The sequence below is a fragment of the Neovison vison genome, chromosome 3 (assembly GCF_020171115.1).
Source record: "Neovison vison isolate M4711 chromosome 3, ASM_NN_V1, whole genome shotgun sequence".
Taxonomy (NCBI): Eukaryota; Metazoa; Chordata; class Mammalia; order Carnivora; family Mustelidae; genus Neogale; species Neogale vison.
Window position 1 is genome coordinate 8400980 of NC_058093.1, and position 23850 is coordinate 8424829.

The 23850-nt window shown below is 36.2% G+C and overlaps 1 protein-coding gene across 1 annotated transcript in view; it reads right to left on the bottom strand.

Annotated features, from left to right (window-relative positions):
* The window catches only part of DNAH7 (dynein axonemal heavy chain 7), a 251111-nt gene that overhangs the window by 206574 nt on the left and 20687 nt on the right, over positions 1-23850 (bottom strand). Inside the window, exons 5-10 of the mRNA XM_044241200.1 lie at positions 23193-23340; positions 14828-14915; positions 13629-13809; positions 11844-11919; positions 9722-9847; positions 4496-4615 (exon numbers count right to left, since the gene is read on the bottom strand). Of these exons, the coding sequence (XP_044097135.1) occupies positions 4496-4615; positions 9722-9847; positions 11844-11919; positions 13629-13809; positions 14828-14915; positions 23193-23340 (739 nt within the window). The remainder of the gene's footprint in view (positions 1-4495; positions 4616-9721; positions 9848-11843; positions 11920-13628; positions 13810-14827; positions 14916-23192; positions 23341-23850) is intronic.

Sequence of the window (23850 nt, forward strand, 5' to 3'; positions counted from 1 at the left end):
TAGGTCACAAATCAGGGATTAACTGGTACCAAAAGATTGGGATCATTCCCTGCGTATTTTCAGACCATGATGCTCTGAAGCTAGAACTCAATCACAAGAGAAAAGTTAGAAAGAACTCAAATACATGGAGGCTAAAGAGCATCCTACTAAAGAATAAATGGGTCAACTGGGAAATTAAAGAAGAATTTTAAAAATTCATGGACACAAATGATAATGAAAACACAACTGTTCAAAATCTCTGAGATGCAGCAAAGGAGGTCCTAAGAGGAAAGTATATAGCAATACAAGCCTTTCTCAAGAAACAAGAAATATCTCAAATACATAACCTACCCCTACCCCTAAAGGAGCTGGAGAAAGAACAGCAAAGAAAGCCTAAACCCAGCAGGAGAAGAGAAATCATAAAGATCAGAGCAGAAATCAATGAAATAGAAACCAAAAAAACAGTAGAACAAATCAATGAAACTAGGAGCTGGTTCTTTGAAAGAATTAATAAGATTGATAAAACCTGGGACAGGCTTATCAAAAAGAAAAGAAAAAGGACCCAAATTAATAAAATCATGAATGAAAGAGGAGCGATCACAACCAACACCAAAGATATACAAACAATCATAAGAACATATTATGAGTACCTATATGCTAGCAAATTAGACAATCTGGGAGAAATGGATACATTCCTAGACAAGTATAAACTACCAAAACTGAACCAGGAAAAAATAGAAAACCTGAACAGACTCATAATCAATAAGGAAATTGGAGCAGTAATCAAAAATCTCCCAAGAAACAAGATCCCAGGGCCAGATGGCTTCCCAGGGGAATTCTACTAAACATTTAAAAAAGAATTAATACCAACAAAAACTACAGGCCAATGACCCTTATGCAAGTACACACGAAAATCCCCAACTCAATCCAACAGCATATAAAAGGAATTATACTCTATGGCCAAGTGGGATTGGGATTTATCTCAGGAATCAGATTAGTTCAGTACATGAAAACCAATGTAATGTATTAATAAAGTAGAAAAATCCACTATTTCAGCTGCAAAACTGAACACACACACTAGGCAAACACACACACACACTAGGCAAAATCTGTGGTATTATATGATAAAAACCATCAACAAACTAAGTATGAAAGGGAAATTCCTTAACCTGATAAAGGGAAGTTACACAGCTAACTAAATGCTGAAAGACTGAAAGCCTTCCCCTAAAATCAGGAACAAAACAAGGATCTCTGCCCTTGCAACTTCTTTTCAACACTATACTGGAGAGTCTAACCAAAACAATTAACCAAGGACAAGAAAAAACCACACAGATAAGAAATGAAGAAGTAGAGCTGTCTATTTGCAGATAACACAAATATATACATACATACATATATATATATATATATATATATATGATATAAAGTTTACACACGCCAAAAAAAAAAAAAAATCATTGGTACTAATAAACAAGTTTAGCAAAGGTGCAGGATACAAGATCACTATACAAAAAAATAATTAGACTTTATCAAAATTAAAAATATTTGTGCCTCAAGATGCCTGGGTGCCTCAGTCAGTTAAGCAACCAACTCTTGATCTCAGCTCAAGTCTTGATCTCAGGGTTCAAGCCCCATGTTAAAAAAAAAAAAAATGTACCTCAAATTTATGCCTATCAAGAAAATGAAAGGATCAACCACATAATGAGAGAAATATCTGCAAATCGTGTAACTGAGGGCTTAGTATCCAGAATATATTAAGAACTCTTAAAATTCAACAATAAAAAGATTACTCAATACAAAGTAAGCAATGATCTGAATAGACATTTATCCAAACAAGATAAACATATGGACAATAAGCATTTGAAAAGATGCTCAATATAATTAGTCATTAGGGAAATGCAAATCAAAACCTCAGTAAGATAGAACTTCACATCTACTAGGATGACTATATATAATCAGAAAGATGGACAGTAACAAGTATCGACAGGATGTAGAGAAAGTGGAACCCTCATAGATTGTTGGAAGGAACGTAAAATCTAACAAACGCTTTAGGAAACACTGTGGGAGTTCCTCAAAAAGTTAACAATAGAGTTATTATGTAACCTAGTAATTCTACTCCTAGGTATCCACCCAAAGAGAACTGAAAACATGTTTATACAAATGTTCATAGCAGCATTATTCCTAATAGGCAAAAGATAGTAACAACACAAATGTCCATCTACTGATGAATGGATAAACAAAATGTGTTAGATCCATACAATGAGATATCATTTGGGGGGCGCCTGGGTGGCTCAGTGGGTTAAGCCTCTGCCTTCGGCTCAGGTCATGATCTCAAATCCTGGGATGGAGCCCTACATCGGACTCTCTGCTCAGTGGGGAGCCTATTTCCCCCTCTCTCTCTGCCTGCCTCTCTGCCTACTTGTGATCTCTCTCTGTGTCAAATAAATAAATAAAATCTTAAAAAAAAACACAAAAGAAATATCATTTGGCCAGAAGAAGGAATGAACTATTGACATATGCTATAACAGGGATGAACCTTGAAAATATCATGCTTAGTGTAAGAAGTGAGACATAAATGAATACATATTATATCATTCCACAGAGATGAAATGTTTAGAATGGGGACAGAAAATGTACTAGTGATTGTCAGAGCATGTTGGAGGGGAAATCGGGAATGACTGATAACAGATAAAGCATTTCTTTCGGGGGGTGATGGCATTAGTGGTGATCACTGTAAAACCTTTGAATATATTATAAGCTACTGAAATGTACACAAGAAAGTGGTGATTTTATGGTGAGTGAATTATACCTCGATTTTAAAAAATAGTTAGCAATACACTGACTATGGCTGGAGGCAAGGTAGGGGTGGTAAAGATGTAGACAATAAGCAACAGATAGAAAAAGTCACAAAGTTTTCAGCTTGGCCTGGGAATGGTCTAGAACAAGAAGAGTAGCACTCTTGGAAGAAAGAATTACCACTGTAATGGAAATGCTAATATTTAGATGCTGACGTGATATTCAACAGGAGACATATAGTATGAGGTTAGTAACAAGGGCCTAGAGCTCAAAAAACTTAAGATCTTGAGACAGATAAGACAGATGAAATCTTGACATTGCCAAGAATATAAAGAAGACTCACAAGAGTAAACACCTGAGAGGTCCCCACTCTTGGGAATAGTAAGAACAAGAACAGCTAGGAAACAAACAAACAAACAGAAAAACCACAGGCACAGGGACCTAGAAAAACAGCTTCCAGAAGGCAGGGGTGATAAACCACAATAAATGCTGAATAGAAGCAGAGAATGAGTACTGAGAGTAGACATCTGGGTTTGGTGTAGATACCATAATTAATCATTTGCTAACTGTTTCTCCATTGTCGTAAGCTGGTGTTCTACCTTTTAGCCATGATAAACACATTCCGGTTCACTACTTAAAGTACAGTCAGAGTGTTTTCCCCTTAGAATAAATCAGGAAGCATTGAGGCTACAGCAAATCAATCTAAAACTCTCCACAAAAATTTTCAGCAAAGGTTTTATTCTGCTCTGTACTTTGACACCCAATTTACCAAAATTTATGGTGGTAATGTATTCCTGGACTATAACCCAAAGTTACCGATCAAGAAAATTTATCGGTTTTATGTCCTTAAAGGGTCATTTTCTTCTCTGTAATTAATTATGGGGTTTCATTCTATAGCTCTCATCTATTTGTTTATGTTAACTAAATACTAATATTAAATAAAATTCTAAAGTTCTTTCAAGTGACTTCAGACAAAGAATTTGATTCTAAAATATTGGAGAAAAACAATAAAGATGCAATCTTAAGCTATCAGGATGTATCTCTAAGTAACTTATGGAAATCCTGAAACCTTGCTGGAGTTTCATGCCCTTTGCTATCTGCAATTTGAGCTAATTTTAACATCCTATTTATAATAACTCAATAACCCATGATAGAAACATTTTCCTGTATTGTTTCAGAGCATACTGTCTGGCACCTACATCGGTAATTATCATATGTGACTATTCCATTTTTAAGAGTCAAGCCAAGATGTTTAATTATCATGTGATAAGTCTAAACTCTCAGAGTGATCGTAAACTCCTTTAAAGAATATATTTTCCCCACCTAATAGTGCTTTAAATTTCTTTCATTCCCAAGCAAAATGAAAGAGGTAGAGTGCCTTAAATGTAATATTAATAGTAGATGTCGAATATCTAGCAAATGGATTAGCTGATGATCATTCTCTCCATGATATTCAACCTCTCTCACAGAGCAGAAGTAGAAACCAGACATTGAGAGAAAAAAACATTATAATCATTTTAGTTCCTGCACAATCTATGCTGTGTAGAACATCTGGGTACACAGTACAGACCAATTCAGTTAAAGACACTATACTTAGTTCTTGAACAGAAGTAATTACAAACTTGTTAAAATCAGATTTTCTAAATGCAGTTAAAATATAGTTCCCCGCCAATAACATTTTTAAATTTGTGCTTTCCTCCATGAAATTTTAAAACTTTACATTTTAAGGAGAGTCTCTTTAGCAGATTCCATGTGTTTCATGACAATGGTCTGAAATATTGACAGTTCTAATGCATCCTGGCGATTATGAAATTCTTCTACATCAACTAAACGTAATTTTCTGCAAGATATAAAAATAAACAATAATTAAGGCAGGAGATTTTTTTGCACGAAATATTTTTGTTAGCTGATCTCAAAAATATACTATTCCTCGGTTTTATCATTAAAATTTGTGTTTAACAAAATTAAATAGTTAAGAACATGAAATTTTTAAAATTTTAATTTTTAAAATAATGTAATTAAATTTGATAAGAACACAACATAAGATTATGAAACATTATTGTGAAGTAAAACAGAGTTGAAATAACTGAGATTTGATAGAAAATTTAGACTGATTTTTGCTTTCAAATCAGAATAATTGCAACAGGAAAAGAGGTAAAGCTCAAAGCTTAAGAAAGCTCACTATACCTGAAACAAAAATTGTACCCACTCTGGAAAGAAAGTAAGCTTGCATTTTAGGGAGCCATGTAGTAGGGGAATTCTCACACCTGATTAAGACCTAATATATCACTTTTTTGATCCTGTCTGGTTCTGACTTTTTTTATTATGTTCAGTTAGCCAACATACAGTACATCATTCGTTTTTGATGTAGTGTTCAAGGATTCATTATTTGTTTGCTCATCACATCATCTAGTTATCCTATCCCCCACCTCCCTCCCTTCTGTAACCCTGTTTCTTTCGTGGAATCCAGAGTCTCTCATGGTCTGTCTCCCTCATGGATTTTAAGAAAACATAGTGCTTCCTCTAGTCAGCAGTTTCCCACACACCTTCTTTTCTGACTACAGTGCTATGGATCTTTGTTATGTACATGATTTACACACTTAAGAAGTTTCTGTTGTGGGCTCTATGCTGGATGTGGACCCCAATTCAAAAAAATAATAATTTTCTGTTGGGGAAATTGGACAGCCACATGCAAAATAATGAAATTGAACCCTTATCTTATACCATACTCAACAATGAACACAAAATGGATTCAAGACAGGAATGTAGGACCTGAAACCATAAAACTCCTAGAAAAAAAATGGGTGATACATCCCTGGACACGAGTGTTGGCAATCATTTTTTTGGATCTGATGCTAAAAGCAAAGGCAACAAAAGCAAAAAATGAACAAGTGCCACTACATCAAACTAAAATGCTTCTGCACAACAAAAAATCAACCATTAACAAAATGAAAAGGCAATCTATTGAATGGGAGAAAATATTTGCAAATCATATACTGAAAAGGGGTTAATATCAAAAATTTATAAAGAACACATAAAACTCAACAAAAAAAAATCTGATTAAAAAATGGGCAGAGGATCTGAATAGACATCGCTCCAAAGAAGACATACAGATAGCTAACAGGTATATGACAAGATGTTCACATTACTAATCATGAGGGAAATACAAATCAAACCACAATGAGATTGTCACCTCACACCCATTAAAACGGATATGAAAAAAGGATAGGAAATAACATGCATTGGTGAGAATGTGGACAAAAGAGAATCCTTGCGCACTATTGCTGGAAATGTAAATTGGTGCAGCTGCTATGGAAAATAATACAGGGTTCCTCAAAAAGTAAATAATAGAACTTCCAGATTATTATACACCAATTCTACTTCTGAATATTTATCTGAAGAAAATGAAAACACAATAAAAGAATAATACACGCCCCTGTTCATTGCATTATTTCTAATAGCCAAAACATGGAAACAACCTAAATGTCCATTGACAGGTAAACAAAATGTGGTATACATATATACACAGTGGAATAATATTCAGCCATAAAACAGAATGAAAGCTTTCCATTTGAGGCAACATGGATAGAGCCTGAAGGCATTATGCTAAGTTAAATAAGTCAAATATAGAAAGACAAATAAATAACTTTATAAACTCCTATGTGCAATCTAAAATGACAAAAACTGTGCTCACGGATATGGTGGTTGACTGAGGCAGGGGATGGACGGTGGGCAACATAAGCTTCACTTTCTTAGACATCTCCCTTTTATTTTTATTTTTTTAAAGATTTTATTTATTTATTTGTCATAGAGAGAGAAAGACCACAAGAGGGGGAGAAGCAGGCAGAGGGAGAAGCAGGCTCTCTGCTGAGCAGGGAGCCAGATGTGGGACTTGATTCCAGGACCCAGGGATCATGACCTGAGCCAAGGGCACACGCTTAACTGACTGAGCCACCCAGGTTCCCAACATCTTCCTTTTATATTCAACTACTGTAATTCCCAGCCTATGGTAATTTCCACATATATGTACCTATAAGCTATACATACATCTTCATATATGCACACTACTTTTCAAGCAAAAATGCCCATATGCTATGTAGGCTGTGACTGTATTACAGATGCTCTCTCTGACATTCAGTGGGCTCTGTCAATCTTACTACTGAAGGACATGAACTTGCACATTCCATCTACAAGCATTTCCTTTCAGCTTTCCACACTCTTGCATTTTTGCAGTTGTTCAGATGACTTTTGCATCACCGTTCTCCACACCTCTGCCACACACAGAGATGTTCTATATTTTCAACACCTGCTGAGAGGCCAAACACTTTTCATCTAGAGGAAGGATGCCCTTTATAGTCAACGCTGGCTCCTACTCTGAGAGGCAGTGCTGCTGACTGCCCGCCCCACTCAACATCGTCATAGAGTGAAAATGACTCATGTCTACGAGGGCCACATTGGAACTGGTGGAGTCCTCTTCCTACCCACAGACTGCAAAGCTTCTTTCTCATTTGTCTTCACCCCAGATGCCCTGAGGTTTGCTTCAGTTGCTGCTACTAATACTTCTGCCACTATGACCATGGACAACAGGTTTGGGCATATCCATTGTTTACTGTTTTCTTTTTTTTTTTATCTCAACTTTGTTCCCTTTTTCTTCCCCTTCATTTTCTTGTCTCTTGCCTCCTGACGTTGGCCAACAAAGTCTAGCCCGTTATGGACAGTACTAGGCACTACAGCCTCACCCGCCTGCATCCACTTCAGTGTGTCCTGGCAATTCCAAAGAGATCCATATCTATAAATGGATATAAAAAAAAACACTGGCGTTGTTGTAAAAATGAAATATATATATCACTGTATGAAAACATCCTTCGTGAGAGCAATACTATACAGTGTGACCTCATGACTGGATGCAAAATTAAATCATGGCCAAATTCAAGCAAAGAAGTCCACATTATACATTGGAAAGCTGAAAGATGTTCTAACAGTATTCAGTCTGACCAACAAAAGCCATTTTTATCTATGGATATGTGTGCCTGTGTGTGGATGCACATATGTATTTGATAATATGAGTACACATAAAAATAATGAAAGATATCTCACTAGATGGTTATCATGGGTCTTTAGACTGGTGGAAAGGAAGGCAGAGATAAGGAAAAGAAAGGCTGGGGGAAGTCAGGAAAAGTAAAAACTGGACTTAAAAAGTATATATGAGGGACACCTGGCTGGCTCAGTTGGTTAAGCCGCTGCCTTCAGCTCAGGTCATGATCCCAGTGTCCTGGGATCGAGTCCTGCATTGGGCTCCTTGCTCCGCAGGGAGACTGCTTCTCCCTCTGCCACTCTGTCTGCCTATGCTCACTCACTCTCTCTCTCTCTGACAAATAAATAAATAAAATCTTTTTTTAAAATAGTATACATGATCACATTTACATGTTTATGTAAAGTTACATATGTAGCTGCATATTTAATTAAAATTTGTTTTTTAAAAGGCAAACAGGGACAGAGCAAGGAAGGAAGGGGCCTTGGACAGCACAAATCATTCTACCTGTGAGAAAACAGAATGCCAGGGAGGACAACGGGTGAAGAGAGAAGCTATAATCAGATGGTGGCAGAGCCCAGGCAAGGACCTTGGCTTCCTAGAGCAGATGGCAGGGGTAGGGCTAGAAAGGTATGCTAAAGAGCCTAACTCTGGAAGGAGTTCAGAGAAGTTTGTCTGGGAGGTGGCCCTAGGGCATGTCCTGGGGTTTCCCAGGGTGGGGCCAAGAGCTGCCTTCTGTCACAGCCATAGCTTGAAAGACAGTAGCTTTCCTTCTGCTGGTTTTGGGAGGCAGAAAAATGTGCTCACTTGCTGTGCCCTTCTGCCCACAGCATACATACAGTAGAAACCAGGAGACCCTGGAGAGCGGGTCACTTGTCACAAGGGCTGCAGTTGTGGGGGTTGAAAATGTTGGGGTGGGGGTGGGTAAGACCACCTGGGACACAAGGTGCCTCCTCTGGCATAAAGCAGGACTGAACCAGGTTCTGAGGTTCCTGAAGGAAGGCCTTCTTTAAGAAAAATAAATATAGATTTGTATTACTTTTGTACATTTTCTAAAACCATGTCTACGGGTGCACGTTGCTCGGATGCCCACCAGTGCCCTAGAAGAGGTCATGCAAGGGTGGGGGGCAACATGAAGTAGCAGCTTCTAAACTGTGTGGTCGATGGTCCTCAGCCTGGGCAGCAAGCATGTCAGCTCCACGGCGCCCGCCAGCATCCACATCCCGCTGCGCCAAGCATTTGCCAACGTGTGGCTGTACCGTCCCCACTGTGACAAGGTCTATGAGGTGATGCCTAACTTCCTGCTGTCACCCAGGAACTTTAACTCATGCCATCGGGTGTGCCATATTTCCTAGGTTCCTAACCATGTACATGACTGTAGCAGCTAATGGTCTGTGGGATTTAAAACAAAGCAGGACAATATAGACCCTTAAGGGTGATGACCCCTTAAAGTCTGCATGGTAATGAGATATGGGATGGGAGTAGGGGGAGAATTGAGTTAGAGGTCAAAGACAATGCTCATGATTTACTCTACCTCTACATTGCTGATTTAAAACCATGTTTGAATACTGATGGTTACGTTTGTAGTTATTTTTTTTATTTGCAGTTGAAATAGTAAAAGAAACAATTAAGATGTGACAAAATAGCTTTTATTGCTCTTTTAAAAAGAAGCTCAAGGGGTGGCTGGGTGGCTCAGTGGGTTAAAGGCTCTGCCTTCGGCTCAGGTCATGATCCCAGGGTCCTGGGATGGAGCCCCACATCGGGCTCTCTGCTCTGCAGGGAGTCTGCTTCCTCCCCTCTCTCTCTCTGCCTGCGTCTCTGCCTACTTGTGATCTCTGTCTGTCAAATAAATAAATAAAATCTTAAAAAAAAAAGAAGAAGAAGAAGAAGCTCAAGAAGGCCAGAAATACTCACTTAAAAGTCCCATGCCACAAATCTAGCACAGCCAACATTGTAGGATTCAATGTGTTCAAGTGATCCTTAATATAATTGCTTGAAGCTAAAAAAGATTTCCTCCAAGGTTTTGGAAGAACTTCCATTCTGAAAACAAAGAAAAAAGAATCAACTATCTCTAAAAAATCAGAACAAAGCAGTGTCAGGCATACTTCCTGAATAATAATAGCTTCCTTTTTTTTTTTTTTTTTTCTTTAGAGAGAGAGAACGGGGGAGGAGGAGCAGAGGGAGAGAGAGAACTTTCAGCAGGTTCCATGCCCAGCACAGAGCCTGACTTGGGACTCAAACTCACAGCCCTTAGATCCTGACCAAGAGTGGGTTGCTTAACCCACTGAGCCACCCAGGCACCCCAATAATGGTTTCACTTTAATAAAAAGTATTGTGTATCCCTGACAATAATAACTAAATATATAATTATGTATGGAAGATACATAAAGGCCATACTTTCTATGGTCTAAGCCATATGATTTTAGAATAATTAACACATGAAATTATACTTGAGTCCTTTTCTTTTTTTTAAGATTGATTTATTTGAGAAAAAGTTCATCAATCAGGGGAAGAGGAGCAAAGGGAGAGGGAGAACCAGGCTCCCTACTGATCAGGGAGCCCCACACAGGGCACAGTCCCAGAACCCCAAGATCATGACCTCAGCTGAAGGCAGATGCTCAACCAACAGAGCTAACCAGGCACCCCTGAATCTTCTTTTTTTTTAATTTTATTTATTTAAGTAATCTCTGCACCCAACATGGGTGCTCAAACTTACAACCCCGAGATCAAAGGTCACATGCTCTTCTGACGGGGCCAGCCAGGTGCTCCATAGACTTGAATCATACGTTAACTTGAATCATAAAGTAATTATTTTTCCTTTAAATACTTGGTCAAGTTCACAAGTAACTCAAAATGATCAAATAGAAACAGTAGCCAACTTTTTCTCATATACGTCTTGAAAGAGGTAATTTCAAGACACAAAAACTTTAAATTTTTTTTTAAACATCTTAAGTATTGCATGGAGCACTGAGTATGGTGCATAAACAATGAATTTTGGAACACTGAAAAAAAATAAAATAACAATACCAAAAAAAAAATATATATATATATATATAGTCCAGCCTACCTGTGGAAATCCCCTTCAACTTAATCTCTGTTAATGTGTAAAGGACACTTCTAAAATTACCGATGCTAAGGTCCTTATTTGAAGACATTTACTCTGTAACTCCTTTGACATGCATAGTCATCCTTGATACATTAAAGATATGCCATTTTCAGCTTTCAGAATGTATTTAAACCTCTATATTTTATGCCTACAATTTTTTATTCTCGTGATTTTAAACACTGAATCTCACTTTATTATGTGTAAGCTTAACTCGGTTTTTCAATTGTAGTCATTCCACCTTTACAACTACAAAAGGTGATTTTGGTCCCTTCACAGGAGAAAAACTGTTCTCCACATAGGATATGTTGGAAATGACTGCATAATTTTTTCTTGCCATTATAGGAAAACAATCTGAGGCACTTTCAAATAATATGAAAGAAGCAAAACTGAATTTTTACTAAATCATAAAAATGTAAGTTCTGTTCTTCAAACTATTTAAGAGACTTATTCCTAAACGGGATTTAGGGATTAGGGAAAATATATAATGAGTGTACCTTTCTATTATGTGTCCTATATTTTAATCTATGTAATAAATTGCAATATGTTCTATATACACACATATTTTCTGTAATGTTCCCAGTATGATTTGTGCATTCCAATTGCCATCAAGTTCTTATATCCCTATTGTATCTGAAGCCTGTGCTAGTAGCTATGGAAATACAAGGATCTATATAAGCTTCTTTCACCAGGGTACTTATGTTTTAACCACATAGGTATCCATCTCTCTGTTTGTCTACCCATCTACCCATGGATTTATAAATAAAACATATTAGGGTTTAAATACACAAACTTAATAAGAATAATCAGTTGTATAAATGAAGTATATAGGTTATGAACATATATATGAGAAATATAATCAGTGTATAAATAAATACACATACATAGAAACAGTCATATAATTAATATTCTTAGAGAAACTTAATCACTTACTCTGCACGATGGGGTGGAATTTCAGCTGTTTTTTTATCTTCTTCTTTTTCCCTAGGATCTTTCAAAACAAAATCAACTAAAAGAAAATTGAAAAGTTCTGATAAACATCCTTATATTAATTATGGCACATTTCCAAGCAATTGCAAAACTAATTCCACTAAAATCAATTATTTAAATTAGTTATTTAAAATAATGGAGCCATTTGTGCATATATCAGACAACAAAAATATTTATGAGAAAACCCATGATGTCTGTGTCTTTGAGAGTATATGTTCCCTCTCTTTAACAACAGGCTCCTATTATTTCACTTGAAAATAATAATTGGTTTTAAAATTACATTTTCCTTCATAGCTATTCTACCAAAAGTAGTTTTCATTGAAGGCCAACAATAAAGAATCACAGCAGTTTCCTTTCACTGAGGAAACTTACCATGTTGTTTTGTTCTCTTTTAAATTGCATAAAAACATAAAACAAGCCTGTTATAAAATCAGTAAAGGGAGCTGCTTCTGCTTCTATCTTCTACGGTCATTAATCCACAGTTAATTCTAATTTTCCTACCTTTAGGTGCTCTTTCTAAAATGCCCATGTTAACACCCCTCTTCTTAAAATCCTTTGGTGACTCTGCTTAATTTTGAATGTTTTAAAAAGGCACTGAGTGCCCTTAAGATTCTGTCCCCTTCCCAAATGCACTCTATGCTTTGCCATCACGGCTGCTTCAAGCCTGAAGAGTCTTTCATGCGTGTCTGTCACATGTCACACCGTTTTCTCAGTGTGAGCACTGTCTCGTGTTTGGTTTGTATTTCGAGACAGTTCAGGCACCTCCAGATTTCTTCCTACCAAGTCTGGCCTGAGCTTCTGCCCCTTACAGCACATTCTGTTTCCCTCCTTCCCACGCCTACCGCTCTACTTTGTAATTAATGATTTGTCCCTCTCCCTCATTTCCACAATGAACTCCTTGGAATCAAAGATTTGCCTTTTTATTTTTACATTAGCAGGACACTCAATAAGAGTCTTAAATTAAGTAAATGCCTTCCTTAAAAGGTTCCCAGGCAACTCCAAAACATGAGGATTTCTCCAGCTTTGAATACATTATCAATTATACCAGTTTTACAATCCCAGTTAATTGGAGAACTTTTTTTTAAGTATAGATTTAATTTATAGTTTTCATTCAGATGGACTCAGAAATGAGTATGTGGAAAATGATTCTGATGCTAGTCAGTCTTAGAATCCAGTGGTCTATACCAGGAATCAGCAAACTTTTTATGTAAAGGGCTTGAGTATCAATACCTTCAACTTTATGAGCTACAAGGTCTCCATCACAAATACTCATGTCTGCTCTTATAGATCAAAAGCAGCCCAAACCATGTGCAAATGAATGCGTAGGATTGTACTGCAATAACATTTATTTACAAAAACAGGCAGTGAGCTAGACTCGACCTGTGAGCTATAGTTTGCCAACCCCTAGTCCATAACAACAATTTTCAATTAATCACCTTCTAATAATGATAGCAATAATATTAATGTCAGTTAAATAATTAAATTTTAGAATTTCCTCAGTTCTAGAATTTACTCAGTTTTTACTGAGTGGATGTAACACTCAAAAAAAAAAAAAAAAAGATGGATTTAAAATTTTCTTGCTGTACTTTATTAAAGAAACCTGCCTAAGATCTTAAGCAATGAAATAGCAATGCAAAAAACAGAATAAATCTATGAATACTTTCAAGTATAGGTATTAACTTTCAGTTAATAAGACACATTCAAATTAGAAAACAAATACTGATTTACCTATGGATTTTTTTACACTAAGAAGATAATCTTCTCTCATTTCATCAGATAATGCAAGTATGCTGTTGGTGAGGACTTTCAGATGTTGGGGGACTAAATTCAATACATGCTCTAGCCAAGAATCTTCCATTGGGGCTACATGGTCTGTATCAATTCCATGGTGAATATAATAGTAATATCTCTGCATAAAGAAGATGGAGAAATATAAATGTGTTTAGTTCTGTAGTGAAAGAAGTGTGTTCATAAAAAAATAAAAACACCTACTGAGCAAAATCAAAACTTTAGGCAAAGTATTTACAAATCATAAAAAAAGTATCTTGTGTAATTCATGGAGGTATTTTTTTGAGATCCCCTAAGTTAAAAAAAAAAAGGATAGTTCATGAAAATTAAAGCTCATCTCAGTTCATAACTACAATGAAAAATATCAAATTATATTACCAAATATATGATGTACTAAGAAGAATCCATGCTGAAGTAGAATTTAGTGCTTTATAAATGTGTGAAAATGTCATAGTTTTTGTCCTTTTATTATTGATAATCAAGTCAATCATACAAGCTGCAAGCAAATCAGTAACCCTATACATTAAGCTCAGAAATCTATGACAGGATTGAGGAAATCTCCAACTGACCAATAGTCCATTTATAATTTTACAGCTACTATTAAATGTGTACATAAACATTCATTTTAAGACATGTTAGTATTTCTCTAACAGACATTTAACTTTGGTATATTTTCATAAAGTTTTACATGTCACTCATTAGAAAAATTGTAAACATCCAAGTATTTTTTTCAAAATACTTCCAAATCAGCAATGTTAGAGTCTTCGAGATTTATATTTTTAAAAATTCTTCTGTATTCGAAATACTAGAATAATTATATTTTTAAGTAGGTTAATATGCTCTGTAAAGTATACTTTATATAACTAAGAGAATTTCTCATAGAAGAATAAAGACATATAAAAGCTATACAAGACCGAGGCTCTTTCTAACAAAGGGAGCTGGTAAATGAGATTTTTCATTGTTGTCTTAGATGGCAAGGGGGGAAATGATTTCCCCCATTAATCCCATAGAGCAATTTTGTGGAACTCCATATTTACTTCTACACCAGAAAGGAGTACAGGGTAAGCTCAAAAGTTTAAAGGCATCTTGAAGTGCTTCCTTTACATTCAAGTATACTGACAAAAGAGACAGTCCATTACCAAAATGTCTTTCTCTATTGCAGAAGTGGTCAGTTTGGGAAACGTGCTTTCACCAGGACTAGGTGAGTCTAACACCGCATCTTGTTGCCTAAGAAAATGATAAACACACTATTCAATCATACAAAAGGGCAGTTAGAATATACATCAATGGATATACAGTTGACCCTGGAACAACTCAAGTTTGAACTGTGTGGGTTCACACACACTTCTTTTACAGTACAGTGTTGTAAATTATTTTGATTTTCTAAATATTTTCTTTAGTTTACTTCATTGTAAGAATACGGTATATGATACATATAACAAAAATTATGTATAAAATAACTGCCTATATTATCAGTAAGACTCCTGGTCAACAGCAGGCTATTAGTAGTTAAATTTTTGTAGAGTCAAAAGCTATACGTGAGATTTCAATTGTGGCGGGGGTCAGTGTCCAGAACCCCCCTAAGTTGTTTAAGGGTCTACTGTCAAAGCATCAGGCTGTCTCTACTAAATCTTAAGAAAAAATGAATTGTTGGAACATTTTATTAATAGTATATATAACATATATTTGTTTGATACCACATTCCACCCAGAACACTTTCTCTTTATTTATAGAGAGACAGTTTTATTGGAAGTGATTTGCAAGACCAAATCCAGAGGCTACATTCTTCTTGATGAGCTTTACCTATTCTTCCTCATTTCTCCAAACTCAAGCTCTCTCTTCTTTAAAATGTTGTAGGAGTATTCTTGCATTATTGCTAAAATATGTATGATTATTTATAAATAAGGGATTTAAATGAGCACTGAGGGAAAAGATTTTTAGTTTTCCCAAAGACAGGTACATTCTTGAAAAGATCATTTCTCAGATATCTAGAGATATACAGAATAAGCTAGCAAAGAGTGAAAGTTTATATGTTCTCATGTATTTATTACTGCCTGTCTATAAATGGACAATGTTGATAACTATAATTAAATTCAAACTCTATACAAGCCACATTTTTTAAAAATCAAGTCTTTATTTTTTTAGAGACTCCACTTTAGGAGGGGCAGAGAGTGAGCATGAGTACAAGCAAGGGGAGCAGCAGAGTCAGAGAGAGAAGCAGGCTCCCCATTGAGCAGGGAGCCCGATGAAGGATCAGGATTGATCCTAGGACCCCGGGATCATGACCTGAGCCGAAGGCATATGCATAACCAACTGAGCCACCCAGGCGCCCCTACAGGCCACATTTTGTGACTTCTTCTGGGCACTACTGTGGAGAAAGACATAGGTCACATCTTCATGAAAAATAAGTTGTTCTGGGATAGCTTTAACTTGCTCATCATTGAATGCATCAGGCTCTGGATCCCAACTTCATCTGGGATTACAGGTCAGTGATGCTGTGTAACAAAACAGTCCCTCCCACTAACAGTCTAGTGAGTGAAGATTGGAATTTTATTGAATATCCATCTGAGACACTATACTAAGATAGATGCCAGATACATCTTCTAAATTATTTTGTCTTTTGCAAATCCAGGAATCAAATATTTTGTGAACTTCACATTCCTTTCCATTATATGGAAGAGAAAAGAGCCAATGCAATGCCTCGAATAATGTCTCAGTTTAATTCAGGACATAGTAGGTGCTCCATCGATGTTTATAAAATGAGGGAATACAAATATAAAAGCAGCAAGGGAAGATCTTCAAGGTATTCTGTAGTTGGAATGAGAAGCGCTGACTATTCTAACTACAAAAGTAGCCTTGTCGTTATTTTGATTGTAAAGTGTTACTAATGGGACAGTAATGGACCTCAAGAATCAGGACACCTGCATACAAACTCTGCCACCCTAAAGTATATGACCCCAATAACTGGGTTGTTGATGTTTTTTAATGGCAGAAATGCCCATGTTATTTAACTTGCTGAACCCAGAGAACATACCAAGCTTCATCCTCCATATGAGTAATGCCTGCCTGAAAGAGTGCAGCACAGTCAAGAAAAGGAAGAAGGAGAAGGTTGGGGGCTATCAGGGCAGCTGCACAGGTTTTTGCAGTCATCACGAAGATCCTTTCAGCTTTAAAATTCTAGGATTCAAACATTCTGTGGCTACAGGCAGAGATTCTACTTGCTGGAAATAGTAATAATAAAAACATTCTTTATTGATCACCTAGTTAGCCCCTCAATAGTTTCACATACATTATCTCTAATCCTCACACCTATTGTTAGACGAGACAGAGAAATTATTCTCACTTCACAGATGAGAAACTGAACTTCAGATTCAATAACTTCCTCTTTGTCATGTAGTTAATTAAGTACAAAAAATAAGGATTTGCCCATCCACATGTGCGTCCAAACTGCCACGCTCTTTCCAGCAGAACAATATTCCTTTCAGAAATAAATCAATATAGGAGACATTTTACCTGACTAAAGAGAAAATATGGTGTACCTTATTTCCTGAAAATGAAAAAACTATATTGATTTTCTCTTTATTAAATCAATAGTGATTTTGAGTCAAGACGGTAGCAAAAACATCGCTTTTTTCAAGTTTCCTTGTGAACACGGTAGTAATTTTAACCAACACTGTAAAGAGACTAGAGAGTCATCAGCAGAGGAGATATTTCAACAAATTTTTGAAACATGAAAAGAAGAGAGAGGACAGATAAAATGGGGTTGAAAAAACACATGGCCCATCATTCACGCAGGAAAGTGACCAATCTGCCTAGGAGATCCTTGTCTTCTAGTCTAGCAGGTGCTAAAAGATAAAATTAGTAGAATGGCTGAAAATAAGGAAGTTATCTAACTTTATGCCAGCAAATTAGACAACTTAAGTGAAAAGAGATTCCTAAAAAGCAAAAACACCAAAGTTGACTCAAGAAGAAAGAAAATCTGAATAGATACCTATCAAGTTAACTGAATTCATAGATAAAAATCTTCCTACAAAGAAAACATCAGGTTCATATAGCTTCAGAAAGTCTGTCCAGGGCCTCTGGGTATCTTGGTCAGTTAAGCATCCAGCTCTTGTTCTTAGTTCAGGTCTTGATTTCAGGGTTGTCAGTTCAAGCCCCACACTGGGCTCCATGCTACGCACAGAGACTACTTTAAGAAAAAGTTCTGTCAAAGAAGGAATAATACTAATTCTACCCAAACCCATTCAGAAAACACTTCACAACTCATCTTGAGGTCTAAAGTCAGACAGGACAATAAAAGTACACACCTGTATCATTCATTAATATAGACCTAAAAATTCTTAACAAAATATTAGCTGGTCAAATCCAGCAACACACAAAAAAGATTATACATAATGACTAAGTGACAGGAATGCAAGCTTTTCTTTTTTTTTAAAAGATATTATTTATTTATTTGACAGAGAGAGATCACAAGCAGGCAGAGAGGCAGGCAGAGAGAGAGGAGGGAGCAGGCTCCCTGCTGAGCAGAGAGCCCAATGTGGGACTCGATCCCAGGACCCCGAGATCATGACCTGAGCCAAAGGCAGCAGCTTAACCCACTGAGCCACCCAGGTGCCCCAGGAATGCAAGCTTTAACATGAAAAGCCTTTAATGTAATATATTATATGAAAACATTAAAGGATAAAAACCAAATTCTTATTTCAATGGACCCTGAAAAAGCATTCGACAAAAATCCAGCACTCATTTTATGATAACTAACATCTCTCAGCCAACCAGGAAAAGAAGGTATCTTTTTCAGCCTGATAAAGGGTATCTTAAAAACTTATAGCTAACATCTACATAAATGTGAAAGACTAAATGTTTTCCACTAAGATTGGGAAGTTGACTATCACCAATTCTATTCAACAATATACTGAAGAACCTAATAATTACAAAATGAGAAGTGAGAAAAAAGAAAGGCATCAGAAATGAAGTAAAACTATATTTGAAGACAACATAATTGTATACACAGGGATTTCCATGGAAGCTTTTAAAAAGCTGCAGAACTGGTAAGCAAGTTTTAGTGAGGTCTTAGGATGTGAGATATTTAAGTAAAAATCAATTGATTTTTCTACATACTGGCAAAGAACAATCAGAAAATTAAATAATTCCATTCACAGCAAAAAATACTTGGGATATTTTTTAAAAGGAGATTTTTTAAAACGAGATTCATACATTAAAATCCAAGACACTGCTAAGAACAATTAAAGAAAAAATAAGTAAATGAAGAGAAATAACATGTCCATGGGCCAGAAGACTCAGTATTATTGACAATTATCCCAAAACTGGCCTACAGATTCAATGCAATTAGCTATTAAATCCTAGGTTGTTGGTTTTTTTCCCCAGAAACTGACAAGCTAGTCTTCAAATATGTATGAAAATGCAAAATACTCATGATAACCAAAACAATTTTGGAAATGGATAATAAATGTTGTGGATTTAAACTAATTTCAAACTTGACTATAAGGCTCAAGTGATCAAGACAGCATGGTAGTGATGTTAAGATGAACATACAGACCAGGGGAACAGAAATAGAAGCCCTCACATGGACAAATGATTTTTAACAAATGTGTCAAGGTAATTCAGTGGGAGGCTGGAACATTTGGCTATCTATATGGAAAAAAATCAAACCTCAACCTTAGCTCATACTATAGATATGCCATTAAACTAAATCATGTACCTAAATCTAAGAGCTAAAACTATAACCTTCTAAGAAAACCTGGGAGAAAAATCTTGTGATAGGAAAATATTCTTAGATAGAAATCCAAAAGCATCAACAAAAGAAAAAATTGGTAAATTGAGCTTCCTTAAAATTGAAAGCTTTTACTTTCCAAAAAGTACCATTACAAAAATGAAGAGATAAGCCACAGACTGGAAGAAAATATTTGCAAATGATAGATCTGATAAAAGACTTGTAAAGGAAATATATCAAGAACTCTTAGAATGTATTAACAAAAATATAACATAACCCAATTTAAAGATGGGTAAAAGACTTAGACATTTCAATTATAATAATTATTTCAATTATAATTTCAAAGAAATTATATGAATGTCAAAGAAACACCAGAAAAGATGCTTATCATCATTAGTCATTAGGGATATACAACTTAAAGCCACAAGGAGATAAAATAACACATCCACTTGAATGGGTTTTGTTTTGTTTTGCCTATTCTAACCAAAGTGTGGGCAAGGTTGTTGAAAAACTAGAAACCTCTTCTTACACTGCTTGTGGGAATGTAAGATGGCATAGCCACTTGGAAACAGTTTAGCAAAGTCTTTGAAAATTAAATATATCCTACTATACAATTGAGCATTTCTACACTTTGGCATCTACCCAGGAGAAATGAAAACACATATCTACAAAAAGACTTGTGTTCAAATGTTCATAGCAGCATTTTCAAATAGTCCCAAACCAGAAACAGTAAACAAAATGAAAAGATTTAAAAAGCATACATATTGTAAGATTCCATTTATATGAAATTTTAGAAAAGATAAAACAATAAAAACAAAACACAGATCAATGATTATCTGGAGCAACCATTGGCAGAGAGAATTCATTGAAATGGGAATCATTTTTAGCAGATGATAAAAGTATTCTAAACCTAGATTTTGGTTAAGGTTGTACAGCCATAGAAATTTACTGAAATTCATTCAATTGTACATTTAACCTGGACTAATTTAGTGGTAGGTAAACTACAGCTCAGTAAAGCTGTTTTTAAGCCTATCTAGAAGGCTATGAAAATAAAATGTTCAGGAAAAAAAAAAAAAGAGGTGATAGAGTACAAATATAAATTGCAAATAAAATAATGACAGCTAGAGTGACAAAGGCTTCTCATCAACAATAATATATGCCATGGTGGTGGCTACAGTTGAAAGTACTATATTGTATGATTGAATTTTGCTGAGAGTAGAAACTACGCATTCTTACAAAAAAAAAAAAAAAAACGCTGAAGATGTGAGGTGAAGAATGTGTTCACTAACTTGATTGTGGGAATACTTTTACAACATATACACACTGCAAACTTTAAATATGCCCGAATTTTATTTGTCAGGGAGCCTGGGTGGCTCAGTTGGTTAAGAGTCTGCCTTCAGCTCAGGTCCTGATCCTGGGGTCCTGGGATCAAGTCCCGCATCGGGCTCCCCACCCAGCGGGGAGTCTGCCTCTCCCTCTGCTCCTCCCCCTGCTTGTGCTCTCTCATGCTCTCTCTCAATAAATAAATCTTAAATAAATTAAGTAAATAAAATCTTTAAAAAAGTTGTTTTGTCAATAATACCTTAATAAAACTGGGGGGAAATTGTACATGCCAAAAAATAACACTCCCAATATTTTTCAATCTAATGTTTTCAGATATAAAGTAAAAATTAAGATTATCATTTAGTTTTGTAGCCAGCTTAGCCATTAATTCAAGAGTAAGGACAAAACACAGAACTTTACAGAGATGAAAAATCTCAACTTTACACCTCATAGATCGTCACTGAAACAACCACTGCAGGGTGAACTTCAGAGGGAAAAAAAAAGCACTCAGAAGTGAAAACTTCAATGCAAAAACAATTTTCTAAAGAATTAGAAAACACATTAGTAACCCCAAGTGTTAACTTAAGAAAAAAAAATCATGGAGAATTTAAGGACTCAGTAGAATAAAAATATTATAGAAATACTGGTAGAAATAAAACAACAAATGATCACACTGAAAATGCAAAGGAAACTTTAGAGCTAAGTGAGAGCAGTCCAAGACCCCTTTGTGTTATTCAGGAGAAGACTGATAAAAATTGAATTTTAAACTTTAAAAAGAATAAATTATAATAGGTGGCTTTAAATATTATGGTAACCCCTGAAAGAATAGAGATATTTGATAGCTTTTAGGCCAATAGAAAGGGAGAAGAGAAAATTCAATTCAATAGAAAGCAGAAAAAAAGAAAAACGAAGTAAAGGCAACATAAAGTAAATAGAAAGTACAAAATAAATCGGTAGAAGCACACATATATAAGAAATACCAACAACTATAAATGGGATTGGATGTACTATTAAAGTACAGAAACTCTTAAGATTGAATTTCATATGTCCATCCATATCCTGTTTATAAAAGGCATAACTAAAAAATGACATAAAATGCCTAAAAAGGGACTAGATGTCTTATAACACAAGAACAAACATAATCTGAAAAACCAATACCATTCTATAAATATCAGAATAAGACACATTCCTTTCGAATACATAGCCGAGCTCACAAAAAGAAGGGAAATAGGAGTTTAAAAAACAAAAATGGAATGGCAATCAGCAAAAGCCCAAGGCTATGGCTATAGCCTGGGGCCATAGCCTTTAATGGGGCCTGGGGCCATAGCCTTTAATGACCCTATGAATCAGGAGATCAGGTTCTGAGTAGGACTGAGTGAAATGGAGAATTCAAAGAGAACCCTGTGTGACGCTAAAACCCAAGATGGGCTCTGTCTTCGCCCAGAAAACGACCAGAAAGGACAGGCACGGGAAGTTGTATCAAGAAAATCATCTGTCTTGACCAGATCTCTGGGTAGAGAAAAAGTTGCTTCAAAGACTTTGTAATTAGAGCCTACCTGGTCCACAGCTTTGGGTTTTGATTTTTACATTGTTTGTGGGTTGTGAGAGAGCTTCATCCAAAAAACCGACAAAAGTGAGCCAAACTAGTAAGATTCTAGTGGAGACCAGGAAAGGCAAACTCCAAACCCTCTAGCAGAGGCACCCACAATCCAGCTGCACAGGGCTCCCCCCAAATCCCCTTGCCCTTTGTAATCACAGAGCACCCACCGTATCCCTTCAAGACCATGGGGTCCGTAAAGCCCCACATGGGGACCGGAAGGCCGGGTTCTGTGAGTGAGTTACTTAATGCACCAGGTCATGAAATTAAGTCCACAAATAGCCATGTGTGGGCCTTGAGAGTCCTAAAGAAAGAATGTACCAACCAACTAGCATGCGGCAGTGAGGAAAGAGTGAGGAGTTAGTGACTCGTGTCCGCTCTGCTCTTCATGAATGGACGTCCAGCTCACACCAGGCAAGCCGGGCCCTGCTCACACGGCTGATGGCTTCACCCTAGCTCCTTTCTTTTTTTAAGACAAGGAGGCCCCCCGATGCCAGAGAAGCTGCTAGATCACCTGAGCTGGTGAAATGGGGAGAAAGAAAGAACTGCCCCATACCCTTCCACCAACCACAGTCGTCGCAACCCCAACTCCCAGACGTCGTACTCTCCCAGCCAACCTCGAATTCACACCGGCGCCGACCTCGAATTCACACCCGCACCGCTTCAGCTCGTGGTACAAAGAGGGACACCCGTAACAGGGCAAAGTCCAGATTTCATTCTTTATTGGTATGACCTCACTCCAACAAGGCTTTAAGGGATTCTTAGAGACGCACAGAACTTGTATACTGTTAGATAGAAAGTTCCCCAGTGCTCTCACGAGGGTCACACACACTGGTCAGCTTACACAACTCACATAATGACGTTAACAAGAGTGCTTCTAAAGTTTTCTCGTTCTTTATGTAGAGATTTGTTCTTGGTTTTAGTAGTAGATGGTCCAGCATAACTGTCCTCAGCTTGGTCCACTATTTTGCTCTTTTTTCCAAAGTGTTCCAGGTACTCAGCTTGAAATAAAAAAAAAAAAAAAAAAAGCATGAGTTAGTCCTCTAAAAAATAAAATAAACCATGTGGGTAGTTAGAATAAAAGGCTAAAGCACCTTTCAAGAAAACACTACACACTTTAAGTTCTCAAGTAACCATAGGAACAATTAATTTTCTTTTATTAGGAAGTTAAACTACTCTTGTTTTATATCATCATAATAGAAACTTCAGACTATTTCAAGAATATTTAATTAATTTAATTTATATTTTGATTAACATGCTAGTAAACCCTAATTTTCAATTAATTTGCATAGAGCCTTCCTAAAATGAAGATTAAAATTATTATTAAAAACAGAACACAAAACTATATCAGAAAATTTAAAGAACCATGATGAAAAAAAGTTAATATTCAACGTAATCAATCTGATAAGTCAAAAAGATAAAAAGTAAAAAATATTAAAATGACTAATTTGGAAGCAATATTTGCAACTTATTAAAATCCTTCTTACAAAAAAACTTCTAAGTCTGTTGTA